Genomic DNA, 19951 nt, shown 5'->3' on the forward strand with positions numbered 1-19951 from the left:
GCCTTCTACGTCAGCGGGTGTTTCGGTGCCGACCGAAATAACGATGCTGGAGCGAGGCGGGATGCTCACTTGATCTTCGAGCACACTCAAGGCGTGGTGGCTACAAGGGCGCTCCGATGGTATCGCTTGATCTTCCGACAGCGTTATTGACTGCGACTTCAGGTCGATGATGGCGCCGTGTTGGTTCAGGAAGTCCATGCCGAGAATGACGTCTCGTGAACACTGTTGCAGGATACCGAAGGTGGCAGGGTAAGTCCGGTCATGAATGGTAATTCTTGCCGTGCAGATTCCAGTCGGCGTAATGAGGTGCCCTCCAGCGGTCCGAATTTGGGGGCCCTCCCATGCAGTCTTAACCTTCTTCAACTGGGCGGCGATGCGTCCACTCATTACGGAGTAATCGGCCCCTGTGTCGACTAAGGCAGTGACTGCGTGGCCGTCGAGAAGCACGTCAAGGTCGGTGGTTCTTTGTCTGGCGTTGCAGTTAGGTCGTGGCGTCGGATCACGGCTGCGTCGTGTTGAACTGAAGCTGGAACGTCGCTTCGTCAAGTCGTCTTTCGTCGGTGTAGTCTTGGCTTCCTGACTTCGTGGGGACGGCGGCGTGTCGTCATTAGGTCGTCGAGACGGTTTCTTCGTCGTCTTCGTCGGCGGCGGAGGATCTTCGTCAATTCGACGAACAGCAACCGCACCTCCATCGGTTGCTGCTTTTAGTTTTCCGGATATGGGCTCGCAGAGCGGCCCCGGGCTGGGCCGGTGTATGGTCGGTGCTGCGGCGACATGTAGCGGCCTGGTGACGGCGAACGGGACGGTCGTCGAGGGCTCCACTGAGTAGCGGCGAGGTAATCGGCGATGTCACGAGGGCGTTCACCTTCCCTCGGGCGCTGTGCGTTCACGGCGAAGCCTCGTAATCCCAGGTCGCGGTATGGGCATCGGCGGTACACGTGCCCGGCTTCGCCGCAGTGGTAGCAGAGCGGGCGGTGGTCGGGGCGCGCCAAATGTCCGTCTTCCTCGCGTAGGTGCGCTGGGCGACGGGTGGGCGTGCTGGCGGCGCCGGCGGTGGACGACGGAATTGCGGCGTTACAGGGACCTGGCGTTGTCGCGGAGGGGGAGCTTGACGGCGTGCGATGGCGGCGTAAGTCATCGCTTCTGGCTGGGGCTGCGGTAATTGTGGTTGCACCTCAGGAACTCCTAGCGATCGGTGCACCTCTTCTTTCACGACGTCGGCGATCGAGGCCACTTGAGGCTGCGACGATGGCAAGACCTTGCGCAGTTCTTCGCGCACGATGGCCCTGATGGTCTCGCATAAATCGTCCGTGGCCAGTGATTGAATTCCGGAGTAGCTTGTTGGCTTGGTGCGTCGGTCAAATTGCCGGTTCCGCAATTCCAGTGTCTTCTCGATGCTCGTCGCCTCACGAAGAAACTCGTCGACGGTCTTCGGTGGACTTCTTACCATACCGGCGAAAAGTTCCTCCTTTACGCCACGCATCAGTAGACGTACTTTCTTCTCCTCGGACATTTCTGGGTCGGCGTGGCGGAACAGACGGCTCATTTCCTCAGTGAAAATCGCGATCGTCTCATTCGGCAGCTGCGCTCTTGTCTCCAGTAGAGCTTGGGCTCGTTCTTTTCGCACGACGCTTTGAAATGTTTTCAGGAAGCCGCTTCGGAAGAGGTCCCACGTCGTCAAGGTGGCTTCTCGATTCTCGAACCACGTCTTGGCGGCGTCCTCCAATGCGAAATAGACATGTCGTAGCTTGTCGTCGCTTGCCCAGTTGTTAAACGTAGCGACCCTCTCATACGTTTCCAGCCAGGTTTCCGGGTCCTCAAATGTGGAACCGCGGAACGTCGGTGGTTCCCTGGGCTGCTGCAGGACGATGGGGGACGCTGGGGCTGCCATTGCGGTTGCCTTGGCCACAATCTTCTTGGTCTTCTCAGGTAGAAGTCCGTGCTCCGGGGGCAGCTGTTGAAGACGGCGGCTTGCTCGGTGGTCCGGGATTACGTTGGTGTTCTGTTCGCGGTCTGGGCTGGGATCACGGCTTGTCGGGGGCGTCCTGTACATGGACGAAAAGCACCTCCACCAGATGTCACGTGGTAGTGACGGTGAAGAAAGAAGCAATAACACAGTAGCAATACTGTGAACGAGAAAACTAACTTTTATTGGGCGAACCTGTGCCCACAAAACAGGCTACACTTATAGCACAACGATAGCGGCGAACACGGTCGGCGATCGTCGGAAAAACTGATCAGCGGGTCAAGCGCGTCGGTTTTTATAGATCAGTCGTCGAATGTTCCAGATTACCTGATGGGACCCGCGTGTCTTCCACAAAGTTCTACACCATTCATGTCACGCGATGAAATCTGATAACACAAGGTTCGGCGACAACAGACACGCGGATAGAAGCATCGATAACTTTCCAGAAACTTCGGATACATGCAAGCGCGTCCCGCGCTGCGCGATAAGATTTGTTAGGCGGTGAAACCTGGTCGCCCGATAAATATAAATACACGTGTCAATATGTGCTTGTGTAGCACTTATGTACTTTTGTTTCCAGAGCTTGTGACACAGTGATTCAAACTACGTCTGTAAAAACAGTGCTGCACGTTGCAAGGAAATGTTACAACACTTGTAGGTGAAGCTCGGTGTTGTGAGAGGTTATAGAAACTTGCTTTCAACTTCCTTTTTGCAAGTTTCTAGAGAATTTTTAAAGATGCTTCTTTAACTCCCGCGTGCATCGTGTTCATGACTCGCTATGAAACTGTCAACAAGTATGTCCTTTATGCCATCCGCTTCTAAAGATTACATGAATATAATTAACCCTTTGAGGGTCGATCTTTTTCACCATATTCGACCGCCCAGGTTCAATTTTTTTTATTGCAGATTCCAATTCTTAGGGACTTATTTCGAAAAAAATTGACCGTAATTTTTCTAGGGTGTCCGTAAAGCGAGAAAAAAATTATTTTGTGTTGGCACATATGTACTCTGTATTCATGAATAACAATAATGAAAAAGGAAATAAACCTATGAGAGTAAAAAATTTGATACATTGTTATAGTTCAAAGCTTTGAAAATGTGCAGACGAGAATACCTTGCAAGATTCAAATGTTCCTGCTCTTACACTAATATGTACTATTATGAGCAGTATGAAAAGGAACACAGGAACGCGTAGAAAACATCCTCAGACCCAGCTGTATGGGTGATACGCAGCGGCCACCACCGGAAACAAAGTGGAAAGGGGGACGCTGTTCTAACAGCTCTTCGCACTCCCGCCATGTGTCTGCAAAGTGCGGAATTTCGCATGGCCAGAACACTGTTCGATATTGCGTCACTGGTAACCTTTTGCGTCGAATCGTTACAAAAGATAGCACTGTTCCAGACTTCGATATTGATTTATGGTGAATCTTCTAAACCGGGAAAATATGGTCTTTAAGGGTGAGTTCCAAGTTAGTTTATTGGCACTTGCCGAATATTAAAAAAAATATTGAAGCAAATGAAATAAGGCAATAGCCTTATCGCAGCTTATCCTCGTCCTTTGTTTTGTTCGTTGGTGGCCTAATAATGCGTCATGCCACCGTCGACTTGAACGATGGCCTCCATTCTTTGAGGCAAAGACGCGTAGAGAGCCTCGATGAATGCGGTATCATACTGAAGGCGCTTCCACTCAAGTTCTATTGCTTCCCATAGTTGGTCGGAGTTCGCGAATTGTAGTGAGCTCTTCGAAAGGTTCACTTTCATACGGCCCCAAACGTGCTCTATATGGTTCATGTCGGCACCCTTCGCGCACCACTGAAGTTGCATTACCCCTCGCTCTTCCAAAAGGCGCGCCACGTCCTTCGATGTGTGAACGGGAGACAAGTCCTCCAGGAACACCCATCTGGGTGCGGCCTGTTCAACACATAAAGGATCATCTGGTGCTCGAGCAGAGTGCAATACGCAGCACTGGTGAACCTGCCATCAATTCTCGCCAGTGGGCCTAGGCCTGCGTGGGAAATCGCCCCCCAGATGTTCACAGACACGCGTCCACTGGCGGCCACCTCCTGGATATTCTGCGGACTAAAGTGTGTGTTTGCGGTCCACCACACTCTCTTTTGCTGGTCCCAGCGGCTCGAGAATGTGGACTCATCAGAGAAAACTACATACTTCTACCCACTCTCGCTCCAGCTGCGGTGTTCAGTAGCGAACCTTAGGCGAGCCGCTTTGTTGGTTGCGGTGAGCAGAGGTTCCTGTGCGGCGATGCGACTTCGCAGTCCTGCTTCTCTAAGCCTTCATCGTACCATGCTGTCGCTCAAGTTGTTCAAGCCAAGAGCGCCTCGAACGTCCTTTGCAGTTTGAAACGGTTTGTCGCTGACGGCAGCCACGATGCAAAGCTCTTGGTCGTTCGTTGTCGATCGAGGTCGTGTGCGGTGCGGCGCATCGTTTATGCGTCCTTCGTCTCGGTAAGCCTGGATAATCCGGTTGACCGTTTTCAGTGGGCGGCTTGTCACGAGAGCAATATTGCGCTGTGTATAACCTCTTTTAGACATTTCTATTATGTCTTCCCGTTCTTTAAAAGGCACTCCAGGCATCTTGAGGTTACAAATTCAGAGTTCACTGCTCTGCGTGGGCCACTGCAGTGTGCGACGTGAATTTTTCTGAACGAACTTCGTGCAACAAAGTCGCACGAGAGGAAGTTTGTCAATGTTCTTTTTTAAAAAATTTTTCTGTATTCTATTCCTCTGTCGTCATTGGTTCGAGCGTCGCCGCTGTTCGAGGTGCCACTGACAACTGAGTGCGTCTATTCAAATAAAAGAATCGGTTTGAAATACAGGACAAACTTTTTCTCAGAGTACTATCAAGCGGTTGCATGAAGAAAAAAAACAATGAAAGAAAAGAAAGTGAATCGGTGTAAGTCACTGGCGACGATCTCACCGTCTTATCGGCTGTCGGACGATCCATGACGTAAGCTGCTCCTTCGTAGAAATGCCAGCGTGGTGGGAGTGCCAACAGTTAGTCAGTTAGTGGAAGAGCGCTCTCCTTTCCCCCTTCGTTTTTCACAGCGCCATCCGCGTATCGCTCCGAGTCTGTTTGCCACACGTTCCTGTGTTCCCTTTCATATTGCTTATGATAGTACATCCATAGCATAATCGAACTGTGTAGGTGCACGCACTCAAGAAAACTGTGCGGTTGTGTGCCCATCAAAAAAGCAAAATGTGTACAAACTTCCGCTAATCTTCATCTTATCGCCAGCCAGATGCAATTAGTTTGCGCGAATCTCAAAAAAAAAGAGAAGGAGCAACAGAAGCGCATGCACGGCAGCATCCTTCCTATGCGCACCCCTGCGAGCACTAAATGAGCGAGAAACAAGCAGTAGCCTTTTGAGCGATTAGTAATGAGATAGCCATCAGTTTTGCAAGCGCAAGAAGCCAAAACCGCCCGCGACAACAAAACCCAAACCGCCACCCGCGCGCGCGCATGCCAATGAGCAAGCGGTAGTACATAGACGCGCAGGAGCAAACTAGCGTTAAAACAAACCATGCAACGAAAACTGAGAGAGTGAGGCGTGCAAGAGAAATTCCCTGTATTTCCACATAGTGGCAGCGCATGACGGAAAAGAGAAGGTTAGGCAATTGTCGCGCTTTTTAAACCTACAGACAGTGCCGTAAATATACGGCATCAACCATTTCTGTACATCGCGGTGCAGTATATTTACGTCATTGACCCTAGAAGGGTTAAGGAGTCATGCTCCTTGAAACAATTTCCCATAACAACATTGCAAAATACCAGCTGAGGGTCTCGCATCTCTTGCATATTCTGTTTTGCACATCATACTTTAATAAAACTGCATTTAGTAGCTGCACAGCACAGGCCCCATTTTGTTTTATCACACTTCTTTGTCTTTTCTCCCCCTGCCCCAGGTCTTATTTCAACAACTGCTATCTGCAGGCCGTCATAAAATTGCTTCAACATTGTTGACAGATTCCAATATTTTTTTCGAACCATTCTCTCATGTGAACCAACGAAAATTACCTTGATTAGCCTGACATGAAGATGAATTCGAAATAATTTATTTATTGTACTTGCTTGGTAGCACTGAACTATTTCTTTAATCAATATAATGCTCACAATTCACCTTTGTATTGCTGGGTACCGGTAAAGATATGGTTAGTTATTCACCAGAAAGGATTCCGAATTTTCCACCTTCTTAGTGTAGGTTAGACACTCACTTGTTGCACTTCACAAAGAGCAACTTGTGGTTGCTAGGAAATAAAAGTTTACTGAGAATTTTCATGCATCCAATTTGATTCTGTGTACTAGCATGTTTGTATTAGCATGTATTTCATAGAGTTGAGGCTCCATAAATGTACATTCTGTCATTCAATGTCTGTGACATGGTTAAGCAGGTTGACCATATCTAATTAGAACTTCCTATGTTCTGGGGCACTTGTTTGCAATTTAAATTATGTGGTTTGGTGCTGTCAGTGTAAGCCTAATGTCGTTTTTTGTTCTCGCAGGAAGGACGCAAGCATTGCTGAGGAGCCATTTGAACTGCCGCCACACTAATATTGTATTTGGTAAGGTCTATTACAGATCTTATTTCGTGTAGTACGTGCTATAATTGTGTACAATGTGTTCAAAACTTCAGTAAGTGGGCTGTTCGACAACAGGTGTTTACAAATTAATAATTATAAAAGATGTTCAAGGTCATTAGTGATACAATTGCTGCTCACTGCTGAATTTTTTTCCAAATTATATGATGAGCCATCCAGCAAGTGCGGCTCTCCTGGCTAAATATACAATATTTCAAATACGGTTAATTCTTTATCACAAGTGTACAGCAGTCGGGGACAACTATTCACAGCGAAGATTTTATAATATTTACTTACATGCAAAAGTGAGTCAAAGGTCAGGTGTACTTATGAAGTTTTATGAAACAAGTTCATCATCATATTGCTTACTTCATTGGAAAGTTTGTCGCGGAATTCTCACTTCTATGAACAGATCAACAGTTGCCGAACGATGGTCGTCTCTATAGCCAATGTTTGGGCAAGAGGCTTGTCTTCAGAGCACTAACTAGGGGCTTCTTTTCCATGCAGCTTGAGCTGACCAGTATGAAGAGATTACATAGGATAGGAACACAAAGCATTAGTGGGCCTCTTCGATTATCAGTCCTTGACAGTCCTGGACTGCTTAGCACTGCTGTCCCGCATTCGATTTTCTCAATCAGCTTCGGACGCCCCATCCACCAGTCCGAGAGCAGCCAGAATCGCATTCGTTTTACCAGAAGTCATAGACTCTGCGGACTCTCAGAGCTGTCAGCAGATATTTGTTCAACATATGCAAGTAGCTAGCAGACGGCGGCTGTCTTAAAAAGATGCACGCGGGCTTGACGCCATGTTTTAAAAGAGGCTGTGTGTTTATGTGTACTTTGCGCGTTCCAGACAGCAAATATCATGCACTCAGCTAGGCAGCGGGACCACATGACTGTGATGCGCCCTTCTGTCAATGCTAGCCAGACCAGAAGCCGCAGGTGGTTTGCGGACAGTCTGGGACTGCATAATCGAAGGGCCACAGTGCTCTCACATACATTATGTCCACTGCGGGATGAAGGCCTTTCCTAGTAATCTGTAAATATATATGGCTTGCGCCAACTGACGCCATCCTATGCTTGCATATTTACAAATTTCTTCATGGTGCCTAGTTCTCTACCGTCCTCAACAGCGGCTTTTTTTATTTTATCATGCATATCATTTTTTGTCGTTCCGTTGCTTGTTGAGCAAACCTTCATTCTCAAGCTCCATTTTTATCATGCCAGGTTTCAGTCTCTTAGGTTAGTTTTATCACAATGCAATGATGGTACTTTTAAGACTAATTGTAAGCTAAAGATGGTGACTCAGTAATGTGCGACTTAAGTCTTCTAAACAATTTATAGTCTTTAAATTTCTTCTACTGATCCAGGACTCCTGTGACTAACTGCCTTAAGTAACATACTTCATTGCCTTCTTGCCCTAGAAAATATAACTGGTGCCTTCTTGCAGGCCTTTAAAGTGGCAACATGTGTACTGCAGACAGTAGGGCATGTTCAGATAAATTCAACTAAACATGCCTGGCGATCACTTTTAATTTTGATTTAAAAGTTTAATTTGCTGCCCGAGCCTGGCGACAATGAAATTACCTTAGTTTTCCAAGAAAAAAAAGGTGTCCCTGCAAAAAACAATATAGAATGAACTGTTTAGTTAGAAGCATTTTTCCTGGATTTTACCGAATCTGCATTTTGGATAGATCCGAAGGAAATAGTGTTGTCGCTGCGGGTTTAAAAATATTTTGTACCAGACTGCAGGCCAATAGCAATAATTTCAACTAATTACCACAGAGTATCCCCACTACGGTATAAAAAAGAAAAATTTTGGAACGAAACATTGCACAAATTGACTAAAGTTTTTTTTCTTTGCATTTACTAACAGCACGGAATTTGGCCATCCTGTTGCCATGAGTCGCAGAAATTTGAGCAAATAGCTCTGTCCTCATTGGCTCTCAAAATCTACGGGAAGTGCACATGTTTAGGCATGTTAATGAATTACTCTACTTTAAAATTTTTTAGGAGAGGCTTGATTCATTTCAGAAATTTCCCGAATTAAGCGCATTTGCATGAAGCAATGCAATCTAGAAAAATATGTGGCATTATTTGTTTCGTTATGGGGTCGCGAGTCAAGAAACGGACAGAATAAACAGTACTGCCTGCCAGAGCCATGTATGGGGTCCAGGCATAATTGCAGGCTTCTTTACAATAGGGCAAATTTTTTGGTGAACACAGTGCAATATTCTACCTTTTTATGAAGGTGGGAAGGGTATGTTGATGCATTCACGACCGTAACTTTCAATTTTCACTGCTTGAGTAAAAAGAATATTGCACATTGATACTTCTTCCGTGACACAACAAACCATATCCGAAAGGGGCTGACAGCTGTTGTGACACAGTTGTGGTGCAAGCATGGTTTTTTTATATTGTCGCTATTCTACCAGCCTGTCAGCTGGACAATATCTTTGGCTTGCTTGTTCTGCGTCGGAAGTAAACAACATGCATGGTTTGCGCTTGTTTCAAGAGTGATTCATTGTTTTGGGAAACAGTAAAATCTGCAAGGTTGTTTAATGGAGCAGTGAAAGTTGAAAACTATGGTCTGCAGTATGTGGCCATGGCAGCTCTACCTAAATATGGGAGATGTAATCTCCCAATGTCATAATGTGCACGTGACATCTTTGGCTGTTCCAAGCAAACCATCAATTGACTTGGGTCCTTTCTATCTGAAGCTTTTTATCCTATATGGCTACGAATGAATATGTACCAACATGGCTGAGTCTGAACCATTTCTTTTGACAAGAGCACTTGTAGTGACAGTTGTGAATACGAAATCATTGTTTATCTGAGTAACAGTAGTGATGATGATGGTAAATAATTGAACAGCCTTAATTGGTTGGTGTTTCTTACTTTTCAGGCAAAGCCGAAGGCCTCTGCAAGCAGCCAGTCATTCCAAGTCTCAACCAATCCTTCCTCTAGTCAGCCAATTTCTAGTGTCTATGCAGAAAGGACTTGCGCAAAACTGGACACGGGGCACTAAAAAGGCGACAAGGACAGGCGTAAACTTCCAACCGGTGTTCAATAGAAAAAGGTATGTATATGTACTCTTGCACACTTGATCATAATCTGTTACAATCGTGCAAGTCAACATGGTCGTCACAAACAAACAAGCGCACCAAGGCCTAAGGCGGCTTCCTGCATACAGACCCCAGATATTCAGATTCTTTAACAGTCAGTGCTATAGGGATGGCTTGTTAACACTGTTGCATTCTGCAATAGCCACTGCCTCAATGATGAGTCTAGTGTTTTCTTTGACACTGCTTGCTATTATTTCTGTTTTTTCAAACAGTCGATGACATTTGCATTGGGAGCAATGGACTCCAAGGAAACCTCCTTTCCCGTTTTGTACTTTCCGATTAAGTTTCCTGTAGTCTCAAGTTTAGGGAACTTCCCATTTGTCCCACGTAACGCTGCCTGCAGGAAGGAGGTATGCTATACACTATTCCTCTTGAGCATTTGATGAAACCCTTTCTGTGCACAATGTTGCATGATTTTGATTTTCTGCTGACAGGGCTGGTTTTGGCGCATAACTTGGATAGCTTGTGGGGCGCGGAAGAAATGACCAAGACTGCAGTCCTTTGGCCTATTTTCTTTAGTTACATCTATGTGATACTGTTCGCAGGAATCTAGCAGTCATCCCATACATTACGCTATCTTGCATAAATTAAAGAATATAGGCCAAACAAAGGGCGGGAGTTTCGATCGTTTTTCCCGCACCCATCAAGTTATCTCAGTTATGTGCCAAAACCAGCCCTGTCAGCAGACAATCAATTTCATGCAACATTGCTCACAGAAAAGGTTTCGTCGAAATGCTCAGGGGGAGCAGTGAATAGCACACCTCTTTTCTGTGGGCAGCGTTACGTGGGACAAACGGGAAGGTGCCTAAATATGAGACTACAGGAACATAACACAAAAGTACAAAAGGGAGAGAGGATTTCCTTGGAATCCACAACTCCCAATGCAAATGTCATGCACTCTGAAAAAACAAATAATAGCAAGCAATGCACAAGAAAGCACTAGGCCCATCATTGAGGGGGCAGATATCGCATAAGGCAACTGCGTTAGCAAACTATCCCTAGCGTTGACATTAAAGAATTTGCATACCTGGGGTCTGTATGTGGGAGGCCGCCTTAGGCCTTGGGGCGGCCGTAGTGCGCTCTTGTAACTGATTATGATCAAGTGCACAAGAGTATTATATACATGCCTTTTCGTAATAAACACCAATTGGAAGTTCGCACCTGTTCTTGTCACCTTTTTAGTGTCCTGTGTTCACTCTTGCGATGGTCACTTCAGCATGGAATACCAACTAGCCCAGTCTCATACACTGCTTTTTTTCAGTAAAGCAGAATAAACACAGGTTTTTTCAGATTCAAGTGGCTTGTTGTTTCTCGAACACAAATCTGTATGTATGCTGTGTACATGTTGGGTGTAGAACCCAAGTGCAACATGACAACACTGACACGAAGGATAAGCGGTGTAGAAAACAATTACACTAAGAGGAAACATGCAAACACAGCACGTTCTGTCTGGTGTATTTCCTGTGTGCTATGATTTCTGCCCCATTTCCAGCTATATCTTAAATGATGTTGCAAGTTATCCACGTTGTAATGTACGACTTGGGTGGTTCATTGCCCAAAATAACTTATTCCAATGAACGAAACAATTTGGCTCAAGAACACTAGCATTCAAGTCCCCGTTTCTTCATTACCAAAGTACGGTCATGTACTATAATCACAAGTACAGGGCTCAATTTACAGCATTTCCGTTTTACGGAACTAGCCGTTTTTCTTATTTGCAAAATACGGTCGATTCTGTTATCACAACTACGGAGCTCACCGTTTTCCATTTAACGGAAATAATTTTACGGCGTGTCCGTTCTACGGAAACACCGTTTTCCATTTAACGGAAATAATTTTATGGCCTGTCCGTTTTACGGAAACACCGTTTTCCATTTAACGGAAATAATTTTTACGGCCTGTCCGTTTTACGGAAACACCGTTTTTCATTTGACGGAAAAGTGTCCGGCAACGTTTTACCTACAGCTTTGACCGTAAACTGAAGAATTTTTTTTTACATTGTATACGTCCTTCTTCGTGATCTTGTTAAGGCGACGATAATCGACGCAAAAACGTAGGGTTCCATCCTTTTTCTTCACCAAGACTACAGGGAATTCCCACGGGCTTATCGACGGCTGGATGATGTCGTCGCGCAGCATTTAGTCGACTCATTCTTTTATAGCTTCACGTTCTCGCGTCGAAACTCGGTAAGGGCTCTGGCGGAGTGGTCGAGTGCACTCTTCGGTGATTATGCGAGGCTTTGCGACTGGTGTTTCTCGAATCCTCGATGACGTCGAAAAGCAGCGTTTGTATCGTCGAAGCAGACTTCTGAGCTGTTGATGCTCAATCACAGGGAGACTTGGATTTATGTAGAAGTCTGGTTCGGGAACTATGGTCATCGGGGTATATGCGAGAGAATCCGAGAGGACAAACGCATTACTGGTTTCCAGAATTTCCTCGATGTACGGGATCGTAGTGCCCTTGTCATTGTGTTTGAACTGCTGGCTGGTTTGTCAGCAACACTTTAGTTTTTCCTCGGTGCAGTCGAGCGATCCCTCTTGCGACGCAAATTTCACGGTCGAGCAGTAGGCGTTGGTCACCCTCGATGACGCCTTATACGTCGGCAGGTGTTTTGGTGCCGACGGAAATGACAATGCTGGAATGGGGCGCTATGCTGACTTGACTTTCAAGCACGCTTAAAGGGAAGCTGAAGAGTCTGCCGAATTCAATAGGACGCTCATATACGGATGCGGGAACCTTATAAACCATGTAGGTAAAATTTGGGGTTTTTTCAATTAGGAGCGACGTAATCGTCGGTTGAAATTGCGCTGTAGCTCCGCCCCCTTTGAGGGAGCGAGCGGAGCGGAGATCGGAAACCGCGGTGTTGTGACGTCAAATCTGCTTCATTCCTTCGCAGCGTCTGCGACCGTGCCTGACCGCGCTTGTTTCTGCGTGCGTGCCATCGTAATCTGCTTCGATCGACCCTGCATTCCTTTGTTGGTGCGTCTGCCTGTATGTAGAGTGGTAGTCAACGTGCGTGGTAGTCAACGTGAGTGGTAATCAACGTGAGTGGTAGTCAACGTGAGTGGTAGTCAACAGATGAAGGTTACTAAATGTACTGCATGAACCGGGAAGCTTTTCACGCGCTTAAACCATCTTTGTAGATTGCCAACAGCTTTGGACAGCGCACAAATGCCGACGATCGCATCCCCGCTTACGTTCCACGAGGAGGCATGCAGGAACACAACAGTACAGTTGTTTGACCGGAAACTAGAACACTAGATCGGCGAAAGATCGGCGAGATCACTAGATCGCTTTGCAAAAAACATACTAACAAAAGAGCATTTCGAACACGAGGAGATCCCAAGACTTTGCTTTCGTTCGCGTCGTAAGCACTGCTCGCACCAGCATCGTTTGCTTCTTCGAGAGGCAGGCTCTTCGCAATCGGCTCGTACATGTAGGGAGTAACGCCGAACTCCTCAGAAAAACGCAGTCTCTCTAAATTTTTCATTACCGTCTCAGAAAAACAGCACCAAACTACCTGGCACCACGCTTCATGTGTAGCGGCAGCAGTTGGCAGCGGCAGAGTTGACGTCACGAGGCGCACCGACCAATCACAGGCGGAAACGAGACGCGCGAGCTGGGCGTGTCCGCTGCTGCACTTTTTGTCGAAATAAAATATATTCCCTCTTTCGTTCGCTCAATTTCGATACGATATTCGAATTTGGAGGGTTGAAAACCATTATTTATAGATGTTCACTCATTTTTTCTGGAAAACCTTCTGGAAAACCTATCGCTCGATCTTCCGATAGCGCTATCGACTGCGACTTCAGGTCGATGATTGCGCCGTGTTGGTTCAAGAAGTCCATGCCGACAATGACATCTCGTGAACGCTGTTGGAGGATAACGAACGTGGCAGCGTAACTCCGGATATGAATGGTAATTCTTGCCGCGCAGATTCCAGTCGGCGTTATGAGGTGCCCTCCAGCGGTCCGAATTTGCGGGCCTTCCCATGCAGTCTTAACTTTCTTCAACTGTGTGGCGATGGGTCCACTCATGACGGAGTAATCGGCTCCTGTGTCTACTAAGCCAGTGACTGCATGGCCGTAGAAAAGCACGCCGATGTCGGTGGTTCTTTGTCTTGCCTTACAATTAGGTCTTGGCGTTGGATCACGGCTGCGTCGCGTTGACCTGGGGCGGGCACGTGGCGTCGTCAGGCTGTCTGTCGTCGGCGTATTCTTTGCTTCCAGACTACGTTGGGACCGTTGCGTTTCGCTATGTCATCGAGATAGTTTTTCGGCATCTTCGTCGGCGGCGGAGGATCTTCGTCAGTTCGACGAACAGCAACCGCACCTCCATCGGTTGCTGCTTTTCGTTTTCCGGGTATGGACTCGCAGAGCGGCCCCGGGGTGGGCCAGTGTATGGTCGGCGCTGCGGCGACAGGTAGCGGACTCGTGATGGCGAACGAGACAGTCGTCGAGGGCTCCACTGAGTGGTGGCGAGGTAGTCGGCGATAGCGCGAGGCCGTGCGCCAAGCTGTGGTCTCGGTGCGTTAACGGCGAACCCTCGGAGACCCATTTCCCGGTATGGGCATCGACGGTAGGTGTGCCCGGTTTCTCCGCAGTGATATCAAAGCGGACGGTGGTCAGGGGCGCGCCAAACGTCAGTCTTCCTTGGAATGCTGCGTGGGGTGGCGGGTTGACGTGCTGGCGGCGGGGGTGGTGGCGGACGACGCGACTGCATCGTCACTGGGCCCTGCCGGGGGCGCGGAGGGGGAACGTGACGGCAGGCCTCAGCGGCGTATGTCATCGCTTGCGGCTGAGGCTGCGGCGATTCAGGGGTCACTCCGTGTTGTTGTTGGAACTTCTCATGGACGGCATCAGCAATTGAAGCCACTTGAGGCTTTGATGAAGGGAAAGCTTGTGTAGCTCCTCCCGCACGACCACTCAGACAGTCTCGTGCAGATCGTCGATGGCAAGTGACTGAACTCCTGCGTAGTTTGTCGAGTTCGTGCGGCGGTTGAATTGCCGGTTCCACATTTTCAGTGTCTTCTCGATGCTGGTGGCCTCGCGAAGAAACTCGTCGATGGTCTTCGTGGGCTCCGTACCATTTCGACAAAAATTTTCTCCTTTAGACCACGCATCAGTAGGCGGACTTTCTTCTGCTCGGACATTTCCGAGTGGGCGTTGCGGAATAGGCGGCTCATTTCTTCTAGAAAAATAAATGTGATCTCATTTGGCAGATGCATTCAGGTTTCTAGTAGTGCTTGGGCTCGTTCTCGGCGTACGACGCTTGTGAATGTCTGCAGCAAGCCGCTTCGGAACAGGTCCCACGTCGTTAAGGCGTCTTCACGGTTCTCGAACCACGTCTTGGTGGAATCTGCCAATGCGAAAAAGAAATGTCGAAGTTTGTCGTCGCTGTTCCAGCTGTTAAATGCAGCGACCCTCTCATACGTCTCAAGCCAGGTTTCTGGGTCCTCGAATGTTGAACCACGGGACGTCGGAGGCTCCATGGGCTGCTGCAGCACGATGGGGAACGCTGGGGCTGCCATTGTGGTTGACTAGGCGACGATCTCGCGCGTCGTCTCAGGCAAAAGTCCGTGCTCCGGCGGCAGTGCTTGAAGCCTGCGGCTACCTCGCTGGTTCTTATTGATGTTGGTGTTGTCTTCCGCGTTCGGGCTTGGGTCACGGCTTTGTGGGGGCGTCCGGTACATAAATGCAAAGCACTTTCACCAGATGTCACGTGGTAGTGACGTATAAAGAACACAGTACCAATACTGATATTTTTGAAACTAGCGTTTTATTGGGCGAACTTGTGCCCACAACAACAGGCTACACTCAAAGAACGGCGACAGCGGCGAACACAGTCGGCGATGGTCGAAAATCTGATCATTAGTCGTCGAATGTTCCAGGGGTGCGATTGCGCAAGCAGTTAGCTTTTCCGTTCGTTCGGTCTGGCTGCGACGTTACAAAGTGGGCCGTCCGCAAGATTTGTGAGAACGGGAGGGAGAGCACAGCCAATAAACGAGCGAGCCCAGCCCCGGAAGTTTGCGTCACCAATTTGGGCTTCGATCGGGGACGATATATTAGGTGCAGAATGTTTGTGATGCTTTATTAATTAAACACGTAATATAAAAGAAATTCTTACTGTTGCAACATATAATGTGCCTCGGAAATTTCATGCGAGAGAAGGAAACTAATTTAAGTGGCATATATTTTGGTTTAGTCCGCTAGGTGGTATCGCACACACCAAAACAAATTGGCGGGAGCGCCAAGTTCAACTGGCGACCACTGTTCATCGACTGCGAATCTTTATGTCGTCGCACAAAAATGTAAGACTTGGCCCGCACGTGTCGCCGCATCAACGCGAACTGTTGGTCGTGGTCATGGAGGGCCACCCGTACCTTGTGCGGACATCGTGCGTGCTGACCCAAGAGCGCACGGTCGAGCGTAGGCGGCAGCTCTGGGGCCCTATAACGTAAAACTATTCCAATATATTTCTATTCCTATCTCCTGACGTCAAACTTGCGTAACCGCCAACGCAAGCACCGGGCGGTCACCCGCAAGGTTGTCTGAACAGACCAATCAAACGCTCTCCTCGTTCATAGGAGGTCACTTTTGTTTGCTTGAAAAACGAATAACATTGCCTACACTGAGCGGCTTGTCGTATCTAATTGGCTGACAAGAGGCGAGGAGAAGGCTCATGTGGAGAGGGATTCGATGGGGCCGAGCCATTGCACTGAAAGTCGATAACTGGATGAAGAGGGTGGTGCCGGCGTCTTCGACTGGTCGGCTTTCCCTTACTTAGCTTGCGGTGGCTGGTCGAAAATCGCAGCGGCATGCAACGGAAGCTCAATAATGATGCTAAAACGGACCCTAAGCAAAGAAGAGTTGGCAGAATGAGGGGTTAAACGTGCCGAAAGTGCTCGAAAACGTTACACGGCCACGCAAGAAGTTTTATTATACGCAAATACGCCCATCCTCTCCGGCAGGTGCGAGTAGCCAGCGTCTGAGCGATCGGCGGCAGCCATCTTCTATTCCTTTTGGAACGGGGCAGTCTGCGGCTATTCCGAAGAAAATTCAGTTTTGTTTGGCATATTAATGCATCTTTATCGTGTACATGTCACTTTGACGCGGTGAGTTCTTGCTGTTTTGTGACGTCGCGTGACAGGCAGGTGAAGTGGGTGCAGCCCGAAAACTTTTTACCAATAGCCGAGGGCTAATAGCGGAAAGGGGTCGACTCAGAAATAACTGTTTTTCTTTTTTCTATCAAATCATGCATAATCAGTGTATACACATCATATCAAATGGGGATGTATCGCGGTTTTCGTGACGTCGCGTGACAGACAGGTGAAGTGGGGGTGGTCGAAAACAGTTTTTGACGAATCTTGGAGGGCTGATAGCAGAATTGGAATAGAAAAGTTTGGAATAGTTTTACGTTATAGCGCCCCTGGAGCGAGCTTGCCACCCTGGTGAACAGGGCACACCGCAAGGTGCTGTCATCTCTCCCACGCTGTTCAACGTCGCCATGATCGGTCTCGCAAGAAGACTGCAGGACGTAGCAGGTCTTCGGCACGCAATCTACGCAGATGATATTACACTCTGGACCAGAACAGGGTCCCTCGTTGAAAAAGAAGGACGGCTACAAACTGCAGCAAATATCCAGGAATACGTCAGCCAATGGGGTCTACAATGCTCCCCCGAGAAATCTGAGCTCCTCCGAGTCTGGCGAGGCCGGGGTAACCACACAGTCCCCACAGACCCAACAAGAAGACTCGAGGTACGCCTCAACGGGGGACCCATACCAGAAAAGCCATTGCTGAGGGTGCTGGGCATATGGCTGCGGTCCAACCAGCGGGCCACACACACCCTTACACTCCTAAAAACCAGTGTCAAGGCAATATCACGCATGATCTCCCACGTAACATCCAAGAACAGAGGCATGAAGGAAAGCGACACCCTGCGACTGGTCAGTAGCCTGGTGGTGAGCAGAATCACATACAGCCTGCCTTACTACCACCTCACACAGTCCGAGAAGAAGCAGGTCGAAACGCTTTTAAGGATGGCTTTGAAGACCGCTCTCCGCCTGCCGATGAGTACATCGACTGAAAAATTATTGGCGCTAGGGTTGCACAACACCCTCAGCGAACTGGCAGAAGCCCATTACGTCTCGCAACAACAGACTTGCGCGTACTCGCACGGGCCGCCAGGTCCTACAAATCTTGCGGTTCCCAGCAATACCAACATGAACCCAAGAAACCTGTTCGATACCTCATCACGTACAGGACAGGTTTCACGTTGCCCCGATACCACGCAACATGGACCCTAACCTACACTCCGGCAGGAGGAAAGCAAGGGCCCAGTACATGGAGAAAGCGTTCAGATTCAATACCACGGCCCGTTTTATGGACGCTGCCATGTATAGCACGAACAACAAGGGCGCCGCTGCAGTGGCATGCGACTACCGAGGCCACGTTACCTCCGCTGCATCGACCCGCCTCTGCACGATTATGGAAGCCGAGGAGTTGGCCATCGCGTTAGCCATCCCCGAGGGCCTACACGCAAACCAACCACTAACGATCCTCACAGATTCCCAGCAGGCCTGCCGCAACGTCCTACAGGGAAGAATTCGAAGACCTGCTGCACAAGTCCTAGCCGGAATACTCAAGGAGGACCCTGACGACTTCACCACCCAAACCATCATCTGCATACCGGGCCACATTGGCATCACGGGCAACCTGCAGGCCGACAGAGCAGCTCGAGGATTCGTACATAACCGAGCATTCATCACGCCGGCTGCAGAAGACGTGGACCCTGTCGACCTCGAGTATTCAGCCATCGTGAACTACCACAGAGGGCGTCGCTTGCGATATCCACCACCCCATCGAAATCTAAACACAGAAGATGCCGCTGCCTGGCGTAGGCTCCAGACAGGCACTTACACGAACTTACACATATTACATAGGATACACCCCACAGCCTACACGGACGAATTCCCATGGTGTGGAGCCACACCAACCCTATACCACATTACGTGGGAGTGCGCACTACACAACATAGAACACCCACATACGAACACCACGAGGGAGTAATGGGAGGCACTGCTGTCCAGCTCGGCCCTCGACGGCCAGCTCAAGCTGATAAAGAGAGCTGAGAAGATGGCAAGAGCCAGCGAAGCCCTGGACTAAGGGCCCCGACCATTCGCAGTTTTTTTATTATTTTTTTAATAAAGTTTATCTATCTATCTACATCAGCTGAACGCAGAAGGCCCGGCCACGAAGACAGCGGAACAATGGCAGGTGTTCTGCCGCCGCAGCTTCCGCAAGTCAAAGGCCACTGCGAGGAGCGGTTCTGTTGTTCGCGATATTTACAATGTTGCCCGTAATTGCAGCGGCACGGGTGGAGGCCGCCTCCTCGGACTTCGTCGCCGTGTCCTCAATTTGGTTGGTACCTCCACGGTGACGGCAGTGTGCGAGCCTACTATAAAAGATGAAAGCGTGCAAAAAATGGCAGATCGTGAGTACTTACGATCATGGTATTAAATGCGTAGAACCCTTTTCTTGACATGAAGCATGCAGTCTCGCCCGGACTGAGTCCTTCAGGCTGTTTGATCGCTATGAGCGTCCCGTCGACACAGGCCACTACACCGGGAATGCAGCCGCGATCCACAAAAGCCGCCTTTGCACTAGCCTTGTCGGCCGTTGTCAACGGTAAGCTCACCCAACCCTGTTGCCGGCCCACCATGGTTATTGCTTCCGCAACAGCGTGAATGCTCTCGCTCACGGAAGCCTGCCCCATGGATACGAATTCTTCGCTGCCGATGGATCTTTGGAAGCTCCCCGTCGCGAAGAAACGGAGAGCACAAGGCACCTTGTCTTGCGTCGTGATGCCACCGGTCTGAAGGCCACCGATGGCGCCTGCCAATTGCTCGCAGAGCCACCGCACAGTGCTCTTCCAGAGCCTGAAGTGCTCGCGGAACTCTTCCTCTGTAAGCTCGTCATATGCGTCAAGAAAGATGCGTCGCCGAGGCTGCCCGAGAGACTGCAAAAGCGCGACAATAGGAGCGGCCATCGTGACTAGTGAGCGCCAAACCGCCGAACAATAAACGCGATTCTCTGAGCACAACGTGAAACCGCGAGCATTTTCGACAAATGTGTTCAGATATATCAAAATTAAAAAAAATAATAATATTTATATTTATCACAGCGCAGGCACAACATTTAATTTCACTGTGATCACAGTTGTTTTAAATAATTAACATCGCTAACGTTCTGCGATGGTGGATCGCGTT

General features: G+C 48.7%; 1 protein-coding gene across 1 annotated transcript; it reads right to left on the reverse strand.

The window, feature by feature from the left end:
• Nucleotides 1–18311: 18311 nt before the first annotated feature.
• Nucleotides 18312–19731, reverse strand: LOC135909851 (putative nuclease HARBI1). The gene is made up of 2 exons (XM_065441892.1): nucleotides 19189–19731; nucleotides 18312–18398 (listed from the first exon to the last, which is right to left on the reverse strand). Exons 1-2 carry the CDS (start codon nucleotides 19729–19731, stop codon nucleotides 18312–18314), a joined length of 630 nt encoding a protein of 209 aa, XP_065297964.1.
• Nucleotides 19732–19951: the final 220 nt, after the last annotated feature.

The sequence above is a fragment of the Dermacentor albipictus genome, unplaced genomic scaffold (genome assembly GCF_038994185.2).
Source record: "Dermacentor albipictus isolate Rhodes 1998 colony unplaced genomic scaffold, USDA_Dalb.pri_finalv2 scaffold_62, whole genome shotgun sequence".
In the NCBI taxonomy this organism is placed as follows: Eukaryota; Metazoa; Arthropoda; class Arachnida; order Ixodida; family Ixodidae; genus Dermacentor; species Dermacentor albipictus.

Excerpts from the sequence above, each read along its gene's own strand:
- LOC135909851 (XM_065441892.1), bottom strand. The coding sequence starts at position 19,731 with ATGGCCGCTCCTATTGTCGCGCTTTTGCAGTCTCTCGGGCAGCCTCGG. Across the intron at positions 18,399-19,188 it reads ACGCATTTAATACCATGATC|GTTGCCCGTGATGCCAATGT; the intron begins GTAAGTACTCAC and ends GTCGGCCTGCAG.